Source organism: Poeciliopsis prolifica, unplaced genomic scaffold (genome assembly GCF_027474105.1).
Source record: "Poeciliopsis prolifica strain line A6 unplaced genomic scaffold, Auburn_PproV2 SCAFFOLD042, whole genome shotgun sequence".
NCBI lineage: Eukaryota > Metazoa > Chordata > Actinopteri > Cyprinodontiformes > Poeciliidae > Poeciliopsis > Poeciliopsis prolifica.
The window spans coordinates 429,880-447,409 of NW_026562417.1; the positions used below are offsets into that span (position 1 = coordinate 429,880).

General features: G+C 40.2%; 1 protein-coding gene across 1 annotated transcript; it reads left to right on the forward strand.

Annotated features, from left to right (window-relative positions):
- The first annotated feature begins 1,815 nt into the window (after window positions 1–1,815).
- Window positions 1,816–16,758, forward strand: il17rel (interleukin 17 receptor E-like). Its single transcript, XM_055055652.1, has 18 exons — window positions 1,816–2,036; window positions 3,788–3,815; window positions 4,049–4,198; window positions 6,634–6,740; window positions 7,288–7,402; window positions 7,900–7,944; window positions 9,858–9,997; window positions 10,434–10,505; window positions 10,603–10,657; window positions 10,751–10,914; window positions 12,378–12,422; window positions 13,217–13,271; window positions 13,415–13,560; window positions 14,202–14,261; window positions 14,357–14,414; window positions 15,659–15,775; window positions 16,197–16,247; window positions 16,332–16,758. The coding sequence occupies exons 1-18, from the start codon at window positions 1,929–1,931 to the stop codon at window positions 16,439–16,441; spliced, it is 1,626 nt and encodes a 541-aa protein (XP_054911627.1). The 5' UTR covers window positions 1,816–1,928; the 3' UTR covers window positions 16,442–16,758.
- The last annotated feature ends 772 nt before the right edge of the window (window positions 16,759–17,530 follow it).

The window sequence follows — 17,530 nt, forward strand, 5'->3', positions numbered from 1 at the left end:
CCCTCTGGGTAATGACATGGTGAGAATGTAGCAATTCTAGACAATCAGTTCTAGGGAAGCTTGTGACGGCCCTGATCTTTGGCTAAATTTAAAACGCACACAACAGCTTCTGCTTTCACAGGTTTTCATCATGACCCATATATTTTTATTTTCCACAATCTGATAACGTGACCGTTTAATAATCTTTGATTACCCTGAAAGTGTTGGGTGCAATGTGTCACTCTTCCTTCCCAGCATCAGGTTCGTGTGTTGATCAAGACGGATTGTGGTGGTGCTTCCTTTCTCAAGTGCAGGAAAAGAAAGGTTTTGTGAGACAGTCGGGACATGATGTATTGTACGCATCCAGGAAGGAGGATATAAGGAAGTTCTTTAAAGGCACAAGCATCTTTAAAAGTGTTATGTCAAGCCCATAAAGTGGTAATTGTACGATTTATTCAAAGGGAAATGTTGGATATTGTCGGCGATAATCAAAAATTTCATTCATGTGATTACTGTTTGAGTTGATGATATCATAATAGGTGAAAGCAGAGGTATGCAAAGTGAATACTACGGCCACTTTCACATTTCAAGGAGGTATTTGATGAACCAATAATAAGATATCATTAGAAACTTTATTATATGTATAATAATGTTTTTTGTCTATTTTTAGGGAGATCAGATTTGAAAGGTTGTTCACAAAATGCTGCATATTAGGTGGCAATCTCTATGTATAGTGATTTTGATTGAACAGAATAGTCCGGCTTGTAGTTATGAAGGTGGTATTTATAGTATAAATTACTTTCAAACTCTCTAAAAGAAGCCTATGAAGTATTTTGAGCAATTTCCCCCCCCCAATATCTCAGAAAGTAGAAGAGCGTCGAGCTGAAGAGGAAGAGGATTTCTTGACATTCATAGGGAGTTGCCAGAGGTAGCAGCTCTGACTGAAAGACGAAAAGGTTCCATGTGGTTTGAAAAATGATCTTTTGACAGTCATCAAAACAACACATTCTGAGATGTTTTTTTAACCTTAAGGCAGTATAGAGGAAATAGGGCCCCCTGGCTTTGGGAAAAGTTTGCAACAATCAGCTCATCGTTTGCAATTTTTGACCCAGTGTTTGTGTAAAGCTGCCCAATTCACTTTGTTTTTGACGTAATAAACCATCAATTTTTTTTGGGTCAAATGTAGCTGACACTCCGTCATGCCAACCATTTTGCAAATAAAAGGCCATTTCTCTCCTTTTAATTTTACTCAGGGATCAAAAAAGTATTTTTGAATTCATAAACGTGTCTTTCGTTGTGCGTTAATGTAATCAGCACAACAGGCTGACAGTAACTTTGCTATACTCCATTTTACCATTTCACCAAAACCACTTTTGACAAAGATTGTCGAATTAAAACTTGCTGATGTCAATTCCGAAAACATAAGCCCTGTTTTTGGACTAAAATAAACAGAAAATAAATAACTCAGCTGTCATTTTAATGTACTTGTCAACATCTTAGCAAAACCATCTGACATTAGGAACATTACAGAGCATCATTTTACTATTTTCCCAAAACTCGGTGTGATTTCTGATCCAGTATGTGGTTCAAATGATCTATGTTACATCCAGGTTTGGGTGAAAGCAGCAAAGTATTTGTGTGTGTTAATGTGACGTACAACTTGTCATCTTTGTTCAAATGGACAACTTTCTCCAGATAGCCAATAGCAGCATTCCTAACTTACAACTTGCTTACAACTTAATGATTAAAGGTTAGAGGATGTGAAGCAGTGGAGCCCCGCCTCCTTTGTCATTTATTCATGTGCTCACCCCACGCTCCAAGCACAGACATCGTCCCCATCCTGCTGCCTAGCAGACCTCACAGACCTCACACACCTCGCCCAGTTGTGGATCCTGGTTTGGCAGCACGTTTAAAAAGGAGCAGCAGTTCAAATCTAAAAAAAAAAAGATATGATTCACTGGATTGCCTTGCTGATTTCCTGCTGCTGTCTGAATGGAGCTGCAGGAGAAAGTCCTCAACTGGAGAGAATCAAGAGATGTCAGACCAGGTGTTCCCAGGTAAAGCCTTACTCTCAGTTACTCTCGTGCTGTCACCTGTTAACAATTGAGCCTCCATCTCCTGATGGAGGCTCAATCAGCAGATGGAGCCTCCATCTGCTTAGAAAAATAAAAAGAGATTTCCAGTAAAACTTATCCTTGTGCAGTTTCTCTTCCCTCTGTGGTCATACAGATACTGCTTGCTCTGGTTTTCGGGGATGTTTGCTTCACTTTCAGTAAATCTTTCTGAAAGTGAAGGCAAGCATTGAGGGAAGCGCTATGAGGCAGGGATAACCTTTCAGTGCTCTTTGAAGTGACAGTAAGGAAAATGATGATAATGAAAGAGCATTGCTGGTAGGTGACTTCCCCAAAACTGAGTCACTTGGGATAACAAAGACATTCTCATGAGGCAGCATGCTGGAAAACATACCCAGGTATTTAGGAAAATTGAGTTTGCATATGAATAGATTAGCAAAAGAAAAAGAAACAGCTGTGACCCGTAACCGTGCTTACTTCTTTTCATTCTCCCTTCACTGGTGCCGCTTCAGCTCGCTCTTTAAACAACTTTTATGGGCTGTGCAAGTTTTATCTTGTGAAAAGCATCTTTACGGTTCGGCTTCTTACATCACTGTTTACGTCTTCCTAAAACAAGCAGCAATCGTTGTTTCGTGATTTCCTAGTTGTCATATAAAAAGAATGAAAAGAATATGCTTTTTTTGTTCTGACCACCCACTAGTTTCAACCACAAGTTTTGGGTTTCTTCATGACTGATATTTTTTTTTTTTTGGGTACTGACAAGGCATGAGTTCATAACTACCAAGGAGAGTTTTGGTCACTCTGCAACTTTTTCTGTTTTCGTAGCAGTTCTTTTTCCGATTATACATCGACTCACTTTTTACTTGGCATTTTTGTGGTAATTTAGAGCTTCTTGCTTTTCCAGGACAATACTTTCCTGCCAGAAGTGACGTTCTCTGTGTACTCACTCTGATTTAAAGTACATAATCTGCTTGGTTTACAATAGGAACATGTGGCTATATGACTTGAATAAATAAAAATGGAATAATATCTTCTGTCGTAGGTCATAATCTGTCACATATTATGGCACTGGAGTCACCCAGAGTTAAACAAATCAATCAGTCTAATTCATAAAACTGCTTTTATGAGGGAGAGAAAAAAAAAGGAAAAAGTTTCACATCCAAAATAGGAGAGCAAAAATAGGATTATCCACATATTAAATGAAGACAAATCGTTAATGGGGTGACTTCACCAAGAGTCAGAATTTCCAAAGGTCAAATTTCTCATGTTGATTCAGCCCAACATGTCACACATGAGTCTAGATGATCATGTTTTATTCCAGCCAACAAACACAGTCTGTCGAAACATCTGTAGCCAAAGAAAACATTTCCAGTCCGATCACTTCCCTGGGATGACAAACTCAGGAGGTGTTTATTTTTTATTTATTGCACACCTTCTGATTTACCCCATTAAAAATCCAAAGCCGTCCGTCACAGAAAAATAACAGAAGCAATAGGAGGGACCTGTCCACAATTAGAAATATTTAAAACAAGCATCTTCCTGGTTAGGTATGAAAAAAGCAGCGCACGTGTCCACACCTTAAGGAATGAGGATGCGGAAAAACCCTTCTTCAGGTCACATTTTTGTTTGCTTGGTTACAGTTCAGGTTTGGAAAACAGCAGCACTACTGCTCACAATGATAATGGCAAAGGATTTCACCGACCTCCCTCTTTTCTTTTTGTTTTTTTCCTCTGCAGGGACTCAGCTGCAAGACCCGTCCTGATTGTGAGTATGAATGACGCGTGCACAACCACCGTAAACGTTTCTGCACAACACCTCCAGAGATCTCAATTTGTGCAGCAACAAAAGACCGTTGCTCTTTTGCACTCTGATGCATCCAGAGTACAAAATGATCTGAGTCGTTTTACTGGGATTGCAACATCACAAAAGTTTCACTTGTATGCCAAATATTTCCTCCTAAGCATCCGACTCAGCGTCCTCGTCTCTGGCTTCAACAGATTGGTTTCCGCCTGCGTGTAAAGACCCGGCTGAGGGCCTCAACATCACCAGCGTGATCCATAACGTGAGCGTCTCCACCGTCATGAAGTGCGAGGACAAGCAAAAGTGCAGACTCCACCTGAAAATCCACACGGTTGTGCAACTTATGGGTAGGTAGCGCCGACGACTCCATTGACATCAACCTTGCCTATGCAAAGATGCCAAGTTTTGACGTAGTTTCCACTACGTGCTGCACACAACGCCTCTCAGACGCAGAGTAATTTCTTTCATCCACAACAAATCCCAAACATACAACCAGTCCTATGAAGCATAGTCAGATCAGAATTCACACAGGGAAGAGGAAGTTTTGTGATAACCAAATTAAGAAATAGCTTCAGCAAAACTCTTTCGGTAATGCTCAACGAGAGAGAAAACCAGATGAACACGGGTAACCTGGGGGAAAGTCTGATAAGGACGAAGGTTGTGTATGCAGAAGCAACAGCTGGAGGAGCGAAGAGGAGAAAGAAAACAGCTGCTCTGAGTGACAGGCTGAGTGACAGGCTGAGCGACAGAACATAAACAGAGCGACACAAAGGAGAAAATTGACCTAAATGAAGGGAAAACGATGAAACTAAGAAACGGTAACGCAAAGAAACTATAGCTGTAACGTCGTCGTTCAATCTTTGTTTCGGTTTCTCGTCAAATGTAGGTCTATATGTAGCAGAAGGTGAAAGATTAGTCATAAAAATAAAACAGGAAATGTTAATTTTATGCAATTCCCGCCACGAAGCCATAAAAGTTAAATATGGTAAAGATTCTTTGCTGTATTTGCTCTATTCCGAGGGTCAGTTCCTGCTGACATTTAGCCAAAACCAGGAAGCCACAAATGGCCTGCACTTAAACGGGTCAGGTCAGCATGCCAGCCACACGCCATTGACAGGTTGCTACGTGTGATGCATGCAGCAAAGATCCACTTAAGACATTTGCATTGACTACAGAATTGGGCAAATTGAAATTCTGAAAATAAATATGCTTAATGAAAACAGGGCCAATTTGAAACAAAAAAACAAAAAAACCTCTTGTTTAAGTGCTGCTATGAAGTGGTTTTTCCAGCCATATCGAAACAGATGGAATTCTCAGGTCTGTAATGGAAAGATTACTGGCAGAAACCACGAAGAAGGCGAGAGGAAGTAGTCTTCTTTGTGGTTTATAGTTAGTTTTTTCTCCCATACAAAATAAAGCATTCCAACACGTTGAATCCCCCAAAAACGCTTCAAACACTTACAGTAAAGCTGGACTTGTCGCCCCGACGCCCGAATAAGACGCTAACGTCTGATTCATCAGCTAGCATGTGAATGTATCTCACATAGCCGTTTAAATTTGTCACTGCTGTGATTCTTAATGACTCACTGCGAGAACAGGCTTACTCAAGTGTGATTTTTATTCTATTTCTTATGTAATAGAAACAGAGCAATTGCGACATTTTCTGTCTTTGACATTAGCAGAACACAGACAAAGATTTGCGGCCATTTGTGTTGAAAACGCAGCCCGTGAGTCGAGCTTGTGGAGTAATTGTGACCTTCTTGGAGAGTGGTTCTCTACTTGAACTGCTTTTTGAGATATTTTTGCCTGCTTCCTGCTGCCTGACAGGTTCTTTTCAGTGACTTCTGGCTGCAATCAGGCCCAGATGCGGCCAGTCAAATTGAAATATGTGACTCCTGATGTGAATCGTATGAAGCAAGACTATTTTCCATCTGGCAAAATAAACAACCCTCTTAGCATCACTTATGTTTTTTTTCTTATTGTAATTAGTGAAACATGTTTTTATGACTGTTATGAGTAGAAAGCCTTATGCATACCGTTGCAACAACAACAAAAAAATTAGCTGTCGACATTAATACATCTAATCAGATCCTGATGACAACCAACTCAACTGTCATGTCTTGTTTTTAATTTTTATTCATTCTAAAAAAAGACTAAGGTGTGGTGGAATATCAATCACCAGCTGTGATGATGGACTTTTAAAATAATGCAGAGTTTCTATTCACCACGTTCAGCTGCCAAAACACACAGCTGAGCGAACATACGCCCTTTGAACCCAAAATAGACCTTTCCCTTCTTATATAACCTGAGGAGGAAGTTGTAAGAGTAATTCATAGGCCTGACTATTATGGAGACTTCTCAGGTTGTGGACATATTTGAATGCAGGGCAGTGAAGGAAGTCTCCCCTGCGAAACCCGTCACGCTGCAACAAAAATGGCCTTTGCAGGACAAAACAAGCCAAATGACATTTTATGTGTCTGGCAACACTAATAGTGTAAACAATAAGGTCAGATTCTTCTTCCTTTTTTACTAAAAAGGGCACATGCAGGCATATGCATTACATCCTTGTTTGTGTAAGAGAGATCCTGCAAAGCTCTTCCCTGTTTGGACGGAAGTGGGGAAATTTCTTAGGCTGGGATGATAAGTCATCCAGTCACTCATAAAAAAACAAACACTTGCCTAGTCGTAATAGTTTTCAACAGTTCGCGGAGTAGTGAGCATTTTCTGTTTCACAACCGAGTTGTTTTTCTCTGACTTGTTTCCTTCTTTGTTTTGGATCCAGACTCCGTCAGCGGCGTTTCCATTTGCACCAGCAGTGCTGGGATGATGACAAAATGTCAAATCGTGCAATTCACCAAAGCATCGAGGAGATCAATGTCTGGACTGCTGGTAATGTTTGCAGACATTTATGCCACTTTGCAGTACATTTTTAATAACATACAGCATCCTCCATGTTCCAAAAAAAAAAGACTTGTGGTGAATCATTGCTTCATTACAGCAGTGTGATGTTACAGAAAAGCATTGAAAAAGCCAACGTTGAAGTACCTCAGCCTTCTTTGAACACCCTAGTTACTGCTCTACCATCACAAAAGTAAAAATATTAATTGGAATTTTGTGTGCTGTATTCATAAAAAGAAAAAGTTGAGTCGGATGGGTGTGAATCAAAAGCTCAGCATGCAAAAAAATCACCTTGTCTCCTTTGTTAAGAAAGTTTCTCTTCAGCAAAGTTTTATTTGCAAGACAAATTTAAAGTTATATAAGTTTTGTGAAGAGTTCATATCTTGTTTCTCATTTAATGCCAGAAGATTGACTCAAATTTCTATTTTGCATCGCATTCACATGCGATGCCTTTAGCTGTATTCAAAAGATGGTGAAGTCACTGAAGTGTGACATGGATGTTATAACTGGAGTTTATTTATGTATCTTTTGCCTTCAGGTGACAGTTGAGAATGATTACACTGAAGTGTCTCCAAACCAGCACCTACAAGTAATTGTGAAAACAGTCCCAAGTTACTGTGGCATAACTTGGGTTAGCAACTACCGTACCCCTGGTAAGACAAAACAAAAGCAAAAAACAACCTCTTCCTCTTGGTTACACAGAAATACCTGCAGGTACCCAACCGGAACTGCAGATTACATTTCATTAAAACTAAGGCAAATGAGGTTGCAAGTATTTCCCTTATGTCACAAATGGGAACAAGAACTAGCACAGTAAGAGTTAGTAAATTGGTAACCATGACGGAATGTAACTAACTTGTAAAAATTAACCTGGGTTTGCCAAAAACATCACAACCAACTAAGCAATGCCCACTTTGGTGCCTTTTTGTTTTTTTTGCAACCTTTTTGTAATCTTATTTTAGTTTGGGCGTTAAGTGAGTATGCTGAATACTCCACATTGTTTGGTGTTGAGTCATTTGCGATATGGTGTTCCTCAGAAGTGTTTGAGATCATCTAGATAGAGTAAACCACAAAGCATGGAAGAGTTGTTTTACATGTTGCACCATCTCTTCCACTCTCATTTGATGGTTTTGTTTTTCTTTTTCCACAGTGTGTTCGCATGAAGATTTGAGAAAAAATGTTCCTGAATGCATCAGTGAGTACATGTCCTGGTTTTCTGAGTCTACAGAACATGTTATGTTTGCAGGATCCATCTATCCTCCCACTATCTTACACTTCATTCAGTTGTTGGTGCAACAGGTTATGAAAGGAAACCTCAACGTCTCTTTCCCCCAGCTGTCCTCTTAAATTGATTCCTCTAGAAAGTAATGCATTTCCAATTTGCATTGGTGTGCTTTGAGCTCTCCACTAAGTTCAAAACCACTTCACCCATTTTCTCAGGCTGAATCTGACAGACCAACCTACCCAGAACAATCATTTCATCAGACCATATCAAGGGCTGTGTTCTTTTGCTCAAGATCCACATCTTCTTGGGAAAGCTGAGGGTTGGAATAGAGACAGGCTGGTGAATCAAGAGCTTCTTATTTCGTTTTGCCATGACAGACAGAAGCAGCACCCAGATTACTGCAGTCAATGACCTCAAGATACTTGAGGAAGTTACTCCTGACCCAGGAGGAGTGATTCCTCTTTTTGTGCATCCTTTGTGGACCACATTGTTGGTATTCCTTTCCCACAACATCTCAAAAGAAAAAGAGAAGAGTCGGTGTCGTAGGGTGTGTTAAGATGCAATTGTAAGAAAAAGAATTGCTTGATTTTTCGCAGGCAGCGGAGTCTTGAAGGCAAGCGTTTCTTTCAACAAGTACAGGCCATCTTTCACTGTCAGGGTCATTAGGTGGTGACGGAGTTGAAAGACTGAAACGTAGACTTCAACGGCAGCGAGGCTACAGGCTGAGCGGGCTTCTCTTAACAAAACAAGTGTGAAGGTTCTGCAGGAAGAAAGGACTTTGAAAATAAGCAAGTCAGACCTCCAGATGTTTCCATGATTTTGTTCCTCCCCAGATCAAAATCATCACTTTGTGTGATAAAAGTGGCAAAGGAGATGGGATCTCAAGTATGACTAACTGTGGAGTTGAGTAACAAAGCCAGGTCTGGAGGAAAACTTCTTAAAATAAATCCCAGACGCAAAAAATTACGTCAAAGAAAGAGCAAGAAAATACCTTGTTGCATTTATTTTCTATAACTGAAGTGGATATTTGCAACATTTAAAGGCGCCACTTAAACCCGAAAATATCTATGACATACCAGCTGTTAACTGAGTGTTCTCACCGTACTAAAAATGCAAAGACAGTGATTGAGTCTATATGTCAGGCAGGAATTGCAGCAAGAAGTGACTTATCTCTGATCATACAACCAGTACGTCACTTCTTCCAACCGTTGCGCAGTGTTTTCATAATTAGACATGACATGGAGGAAGGGTTTGACTAAAGCCGGGATCAGGCTTATATTCGCTTGGAAGTACAAGACTGCACTGCAGATTTTACAGACCATCTTCACAAACCCTGTGGAGTAGAGAGGCGGAGCGAAGTGGATTGGTTTGTTCCAACCTTTGTATAAAAATTGTTTTCTAGTGATATTTTGACCAATGTGGATTTTTTACAAAGTCAATTGTACTCATGACCTAGAAAATCACAATCTTAGGTGAACTTGATTAATTATTGTGCAGAAAAAAAACCTAAACAGGTTTTCTGCTGCTTTGTTGCATGTCTCATCAATGTCTTTGAATGGAAAAATTACTATTTGGTGTTTCAGTAAAGGGTTATTTTACTGTTTGCTGAGGAATCATTTGTTGCTCAAAGTCCTAAAGTGCTGAACACGATTTGAGATGTGTCCTATTTTTGAAAACAGCAACAAAAATCATGTAGAATGCTTTCTTTGGCATTAGCAAAACATTGTATCATTGCTGGAGCAGAGAAGGCCGCTGGTGGAAGGCACCAGTCGAGCAATTCCCTCCTCCTCGTGCCAGGACGATAACAGAAAATCCAACCCCACACTTTCTTTCATCATTGCCAGATTCGGTTTCTGATTGTCGTTTTGTTTCGTCTCTTCCAGCTGGCAAGCTGTCTTACACTGCAAGCCCAGAAAAGAAGGAGCTGGCAGTCAGTGTGTCGGACATGCTTCAAGGTTACAACTACAATCTCCGGCTCTGCCTCAAAGATTTCATCTGCTCCGGCACGGGAGCTTCCACTGTGGTTAGAAACTTTGACTTGTGTTGCAAAACATCCAAACTAAGGGCAGCAAACCTTAAAAATCACTGGACGATGCTCAAACTAAAGAGTTAATAATAACTCTGACAGAACGCTAATACACTGTTAGATAGGTTACCTGAACACAAATGTGCAGCAGGATGATCTGTTGTATCCCGTCAACCTGCTTCTGTTGCAAAGTCATTCCTCCCTACCTGACCACACCTACATTTAAAATAGTAACTTAACTTTTTTAAGTCTTACTTTAGACTGTCCTGTATTACCTGAATCTCTTCTTGTGACTCATCGCTCACACACTTTGAACAAAGGTTAATGCCGCAATCACTGCACTTTTACAGCCCTCATAAGAAGTGTTTGGTAGAAACTACTTTATTGGACTTGAAGGGAAGAAAAAACAAAGATGTATTTTCTTCCTTTTCAGATAAAAAAAGAGGAACCCCTCAAGACAGCTGTCCTTCAATATTCCAGACCTTTGCCTTGCCTTTGCATTGAGGTAACTTCCTTCCCAGCTATCCAGCCTTTGGATCGATGAGTAATTGCTTTCATGAAAGGATGTCAACTTTTATTACTCGTTATGTAATTCCTTGTAGGGCTGGTCATCTTTTATTGATGCCCCGAGAGTCCAGGTCTGCCCATTCAAAGACCGTGAGTCAAAAAACAACCGTGTTACTTAAATGATCTTACATCATCTTGTAGCTGAGACCTAATTATTATATGCTTGACCCGTTTTCCCTGCAGGTCAAGATGAATTGTGGTTTGGAATCACCTTTGATCCGCTGGAAGAGGCGTTGATATGGGAACCAGCTTGTCCCGTCGCAGCTGTGGCTTGTTTATGTGAGAAACGAGAGGATGGCGCCTGCGTGGATCTGCCCGATTCGTCACAGAAAGTCAGCAGACAGAAGGTATAAGATATATTGTTGTGGTCATATTGGTGCACCACTAAATCAAATCAAATCAAATTTTATTTGTGTAGCACATTTCAGCAGCAGGGCATTTCAAAGTGCTTTACATCATAAACACAAAGTCATGCAACATTGAATAAACAATACATTGTTACATATTACATTTCAAAAACAATTCTAAACAGGTTTAAAGGAAGTCAGGGTTTCTGCTGTTTTACAGTTTTCTGGAAGTTTGTTCCAAATGTTTGGTGCACAAATGCTGAAAGCTGCTTCTCCTCTCTTGGTTCTGGTTCTGGGGATGCAAAGCAGACCAGAACCGGAAGACCTGAGAGGTCTGGAAGGTTGATACAACAACAGCAGATCTTTGATGTATTGTGGTACTAAACCGTTCAGTGATTTGTAAACTAACAACAGTATTTTAAAATCTATTATTTGAGCTACAGGGAGCCAGTGGAGGGACTTTAAAACTGGTGTTATGTCTCTATCTTCCTGGTTTTAGTGAGAACAGGAGCAGCAGCTTCAGGATCAGTTGCAGCTGTTTGATTGATTTGTTGGACAGGCCTGTGAAGACGCTGTTGCAATAATCAATGCGACTAAAGATAAACGCATGGATGAGTTTCTCTAGATCTGGCTGAGACATTAGTCCTCTAATCCTGGAGATGTTCTTCAGGTGATAGAAGGCTGACTTTGTAATTGTCTTTATGTTGCTCGCAAGGTTCAAGTCTGAGTCCATCACTACTCCCAGGTTTTGGGCCTGATCGCTAGTCTTTAGTTGTAATAACAAGCTGTGCATTGACTCTAGATCGTTCCTCTTTAGATCCAAAAATAATGACTTCAGTTTTGTTTTTGTTCAGCTGGAGAAAGTTTAATTCAAGACAAGCATTGAATTAAACCCGACAGCCATATCCTGACATGGTTAAAACGTCCAGAATGTCAGTTTTCTTAACAATGACAAGTTTGTGACGGCTTCTCTTCAAACTGGCAACAGTAAGGGGTCAGGGATGTGGATGTAGCCTGGTTTTGTTAGAGGAATACCGGTTCGCTAATGTAAAAACGAGGCATGATGTCAACATGCACACTCCACTGTAAACAGTTTAACTCTTGCTAAGCATTCTGGATTTCTCAAAAGGAGCGGCTTTCAACAAGAACTGTTTACGCGTTGAAGTAAAACACGTCCCTTTGCACTTTACGACGTATCTGTGAAGTAATGAGTTTATCCCGACATTCAGTTTCAAGATACAGACGCTGTAAACACTGTAACATAACTGTGCAGCCAGGAAAGCCGGAGAACAAATCTTCTTTGGCTTGAAGCCCCAGGCGTGTCATTTGAGTTTCACATTCTGTATTTGCTATAAAAATAGCAAATGAAACAGAAAGTCCTGTTGAAAATATGAGTAAAACAACCTAATTATCTAAGATGAAACTTAAGGAAAATGACCTTTGCGTTCACCAATGTTTTTCAGATCACATTTGCTAAAGTGGATCCCCACCCTCAACTGTGCATGAAGGTAAGGATTTCTATCTCTTAAGGCATTTTTACACTGCATAAATAAATGACATCATTGTTGCAATAGCTCTTAAGTCAATATATACATGGACATCTTTCAGGTTGTTTAGTTAGCAAGTGCTTCTCTTTCCTTGGCCCAGACAAATATGGAATAAAATGTCAAAACTTATCAGGTCAACAAAGTCAGGCTTTTATCTTTAGCCTTGCTGGTGGATGGAGTTGGAAACTCTGGAACTACAAACTGTACGGAATTGGAACAATTAAATTATTACCGTTCTTTCCCCGAAAACAGCCAAATTGCTTCCATCAGGGTTTGGAGCTTGTCGAGTATATCAGGAATTTATTAGAGAGAGGAAGCATGCTGTACTCATTAGCAATGATACAGAGACAAAAGCCTGTTTTACAACTTCGTTAGTATCTAAATTCTAAATAAAAGCAGCAGGAATTAGCCTGAGTTTTGGAAATTTCTAGGAAAATCTAAGTGAACTTTGTTTTGCTTCTGGGAATTCATAATCAATTAATCACAGAAGGAAGATTTTTCTCAGCTTTCCAAAGCAATTGACTCCAAATGTTTTATGTAGTTACAAATATCTGAAATATTTTAAGAATTTTATATTAAATGACACACGCATGCAGAAAAGTATTCAATTGTTTCCGAATTATATCTGCAATTAGCTGCAAGACTTAGCTGGAAACAAAGCAGAAATAGTTGTATTTCATTTAAAATGTTTTTCATGTGTAGCAGGAATATTTTAGGACTTTTTCTGAATGTTTTTAACATTTCAAATCTATCAGTTTACGGTAGGCTCTCAGTCCTGGACCCAATGCCCCTTTGCTGATGGCATCAAAGGTGAGTTTTTGTTTTACATCATGATGCTGATGAAAATAAAAATGTTTCTGAATGAACTTCTGCATTAGGCCACATTTGAGGAATTCACTGTAACCTGTATGTAGAGATACAATTTTTATTTTTTTTTTTCCATTTTTCTCTAGTCTGGGACGTGATCGTGTCGAGGGATCATGGCCATGAAGAACTGCAAATTCTGTCGCGAGTTACGGCGAAGTTCTCCGTGGGGCCGTGGGGGACGTCTGCAGAATCACCAGTGAACCAGACAACCTACGCGATACTTGTAGACGTTGTAAGCTTCATCAAGTTATATGACTTTAACTAGGTCTTGTCCTGTTCTTCTTTTTGTTTCTTACTGAACATGCTTGGACTCGTCTTTCCTGCAAGCCAATGTTTTTTGTGTTGCTCCAAACGTCCTGCATATGTTGCTAGGAAGCAATAGCTTTTCTCTCAGGTGTCTCCTTCATCAACAGATCCATAAAAGTAATTACACTTCCAAGATCGTGTTATGATGCGTTTCTGTCAACATGTCAGCCACATAAAATATACAGGAATTTGCCACATGAAGCGTAAAATTATATCTCATTTCCATGCAGAACACTGGCATGGGTAATTATCAGGTCACAGCTTTTAGGCCTTTGACCTCACTTCCAGGAGACAACAGAGAGGTGTAAAGGTTAATCATAACAATAAGGAAATGTGTAATTTGGATTTTGAGGGGAAGGCTTGTTTTGGTTCGGGAGCTGCATGGGGAAAGGAGACAGATTTGAGCATTTGCAGATCTTACAGTGCTCCAGCAGAGCGAAAAAGCAAACAACCTCAAAGTCTGACATTTTAAGGAAATTAACCCCCCCCAACCCAGTGACTGTGGGAACCTTTAAATCCGCTGCAGGATCCGATTGCATTGTTTTTATTGTCTTTTTTTGTCTTCAGGAGAAACAGAAACCTGTTGACTTACAGCTACGGGGGAAACAGTGCAATTTTTGTCAGCAGGTACGTTCACGCTCAAAGATTCTTAAGAATGACCGTCTTTCTTTTGCGCATTGACTCTGGCAGCGGCGCTGAATGCTCCTTTTGTATTTGTGCAGGTGAAGAGGGTTGATGTGAAGTATGCTGCCACGGTCGTTCACTGCACCAAGCGCTGCAGTAAGTACAGCTTTTGTTATTGCCTGTCTCAGACTGTCAAAAGGACCTGTCCATCTCTATTCATGGGAAGATTTTCTCTTTTTCTTTCAGTATGACGGAATGCTCCAGTTTGACATGCAAATTGTTCCCAGAACTTTTTTGTCAGGCATTAACTTCCATCTGATCTACTGATGTTGACGTTTTTTGAGAGCAATTACGAAAGCATGAGTCTCCAAATCTATTTTCTTTGGTTGTTTTGGACTAAATAAAAGCAGGACGTACTTTACCCGAAGGTTCTGACGGAACATCTTGTTTTGATATTCTTCTTCGCTTTGTAGATGTAAAGAGCAGAATGTACACTGTGTCTTCTTCCAAGAATTGAAATATTGGCCTAAGAGTTTATTGGCCTTATGGCCAGTCGTGTAACTTCAAGAAGAAGCTCCTCAAAGCTTATTCCCTACACAGCTAGTCCTCATTCGTTCAGTGTCAAAATTAAAAACACGGATCGTGACATCATGCACTAATTAGCTGGTTGATTCATGCTTGAATACTGACTATAAAGTCTTAAAAACTGCAAATATATATATATAAACTCAGATAAATAAGCAATGTTTAACCTGGTAGGGGCCCAAGTAGAGCCTGGAGGCCCGCCAGGCTTATAATACACAGGGGGAAACCCTGATATTATATAATGTTTACTGGCCATAAATTTGGGAGTTTCAAAACCTAAGACAGGAAGTAAGAAAGGAAGAAAGGAAATAAGGAAAATAGCTGGATGGATGAAGATGTCGACAGGTGTGTTGATGGATGAATTAAGCATGAAAATGATGAATGTCATCAACTTCCTCCAGATTTGAAACAACTTCCACAAAATATAATTGTACTCTTTAGTAAAATCCTAATTCCGTTTTTGCTTTTTAGCAGACAGAATCTCACTCGTGCAAAAAAATAAAAAATAAATAATTAAGATGCAGTGTTTCAGCTAGTCTCTCATAAGGTGAGGGAGCACAGTCAGAAAATACAAAACTTAGCTGCATTTTCATTCATTTCCTTTGTCATCACAACCAGGATGCAGACACACACACGCACACACACACATCCTCACACACATACAGAGATTTTGACTTTAAACTGCATATATTTTCCATGTGAAAACCAAAAAGTAAGCTGCATCACACATGGGTATAAAAGCTTGTCTCACTAATTTCAAAAAGATTTTTTAAAAAAGAGAAAGAAATCACATCAAGCTCAATTTCTCGTTCCAGTGTCCAAATCGTCTTCCCCGACTCCTCCTTATGACTTGACACGGATTATTCTACCAGCTGCCGCTTGCCTCTCTGGCATCATCATCGTCACTCTGGTGCTCTGGTTACTGCTTCGAGGTAAGGGTGTAGAACAAATGTTGCCGTTTGTGTAATCAGAACTGATTCCTACTGTGATCACTTAGCTGCATTGTTTAGCTGCAAGACCCTAAATAAAAGCAGTGTGATAATGAATAAAAATCCAACAAACTAGATCATAAAAAAATAGAAATCAATGCGGAGACAAGCCCGCATTGATTTGGGCTTGGCTCCAAATTTGCAACCTCGCAAAGCCATTAATCTTTTTTCTGATTGGTCACAATGAAAGTGCAAAAACTCGGCATCGAAGAGTTCAAAGCTGCTGTTGTTTGTGTACGCCGGCGCGCTCCTTGCCAACCTTGTAAAATATTTGCATTGCCCCTATTTAGGTTAGGGTTCATTATAGCATGCCCAGGTTTGTTCACCTGCTTCCTTATCTGCTCTTCCTCCCTGTGCACTTTAGTTTATCGCAGTAGAAAAGGAAGAACAGGCGTCTGCCTCTCCGAAAAAACAGGTAACACTTTATTTGCTCGAAACCTTCTAAAGGTCAAAGCTTCGCCTAACACGCATCTCTTCTCTCTCCCTCGTGTCGCTGCAGACGCTAATGTGTTTGATGTACAGACTCAGCTCCCGGTCAGTCGGAGGGCCTTCACAACCAGCGAGGCGAAGAGCGGAAATAACGAGAAGGCCAACTTACTCCTGAACTGACCCTGGAACGGCGCTTGGGTCTGAAGCACCGGTTGCACTGTGCAGTATAACAGTTGTTACAAAAACGCCAAAGTTCTCCATTGAATCTATTTGTGTTCCTTTTTCCAACATTTCATGTTTGTCATTGTTAACATGCTCAGTAGCTTGCTTGTTGTAGTTCTCTGCTGTTTTATACCCATATGTATCTATTTTTGTGCTCTGCTGTTTGTTTTGGTGAAAACGAACTGAACAATGTCTTAAGTTAAAACCGTCGAGAGGAAATGCATATTTTTGTTTGTTCTTATTTAAGAGTATATTTTCAATAAAACATTGAAATGCATAAAAATGAACAAATTGGATTTTTGCAAGAGGTTTTGTGCAAGCTGTGGAGATGTCAGCAGCTTCTCTGACATCTCATGACACCGAATTTCATGGAAATCTCTGGGACGAGTCGAATTCACATGCTAGCGCAGTCTGCAGACCACGCTGAAAGCAGGAAACAAACTAGAAAGGACATTCTGGGTAAATGCAACCAAAACAAACGCGCCCACACTAGCAGAAGAGCTCACCCATGGTCCTTTCCAACTGCTATAGTCTGACGCCACTCCCTTTGTTGTTTATATTTCGTCAAGAAGGAAGTTGGGGCTTCTTCAGACGTTTTCTGTGATCTTCTGCAGATGTCAGAGTGCGTTTCTGCTTAAGACATGGCAACAAACCTTTGGCCAATCGCACAACAATTCAGACAAAGCTTTGTCAAAATAGTTCGACCCAGGTAAGAACGGATGCTTGCTTTTCCACACGTTTGTTGAAATTTGTGCGAGGTTTAACACGCGACACATCAATAATAGGACAACGCTTCCCACAGTGAAACATAGTGGTGGCAGAGTCATGCCGCTCCTTTTCTCCAGACTGGACGGAGAAAAGGATGCTGTCCTGGACCCGTGGTTTGTGCTGCTCGCCGATTAAAAAGGTCATCAAACCACCTATTTGCTTCAGGCAGATGGATTTTGTACAGTCTTAAAAAAAACAACCTTTGTGAGGTGAACATTCCAGTTTCCTGGTAAATGTTCCCATGTGTGTTTGCTAAGCTACGCTCTTGCTACTGTTTGC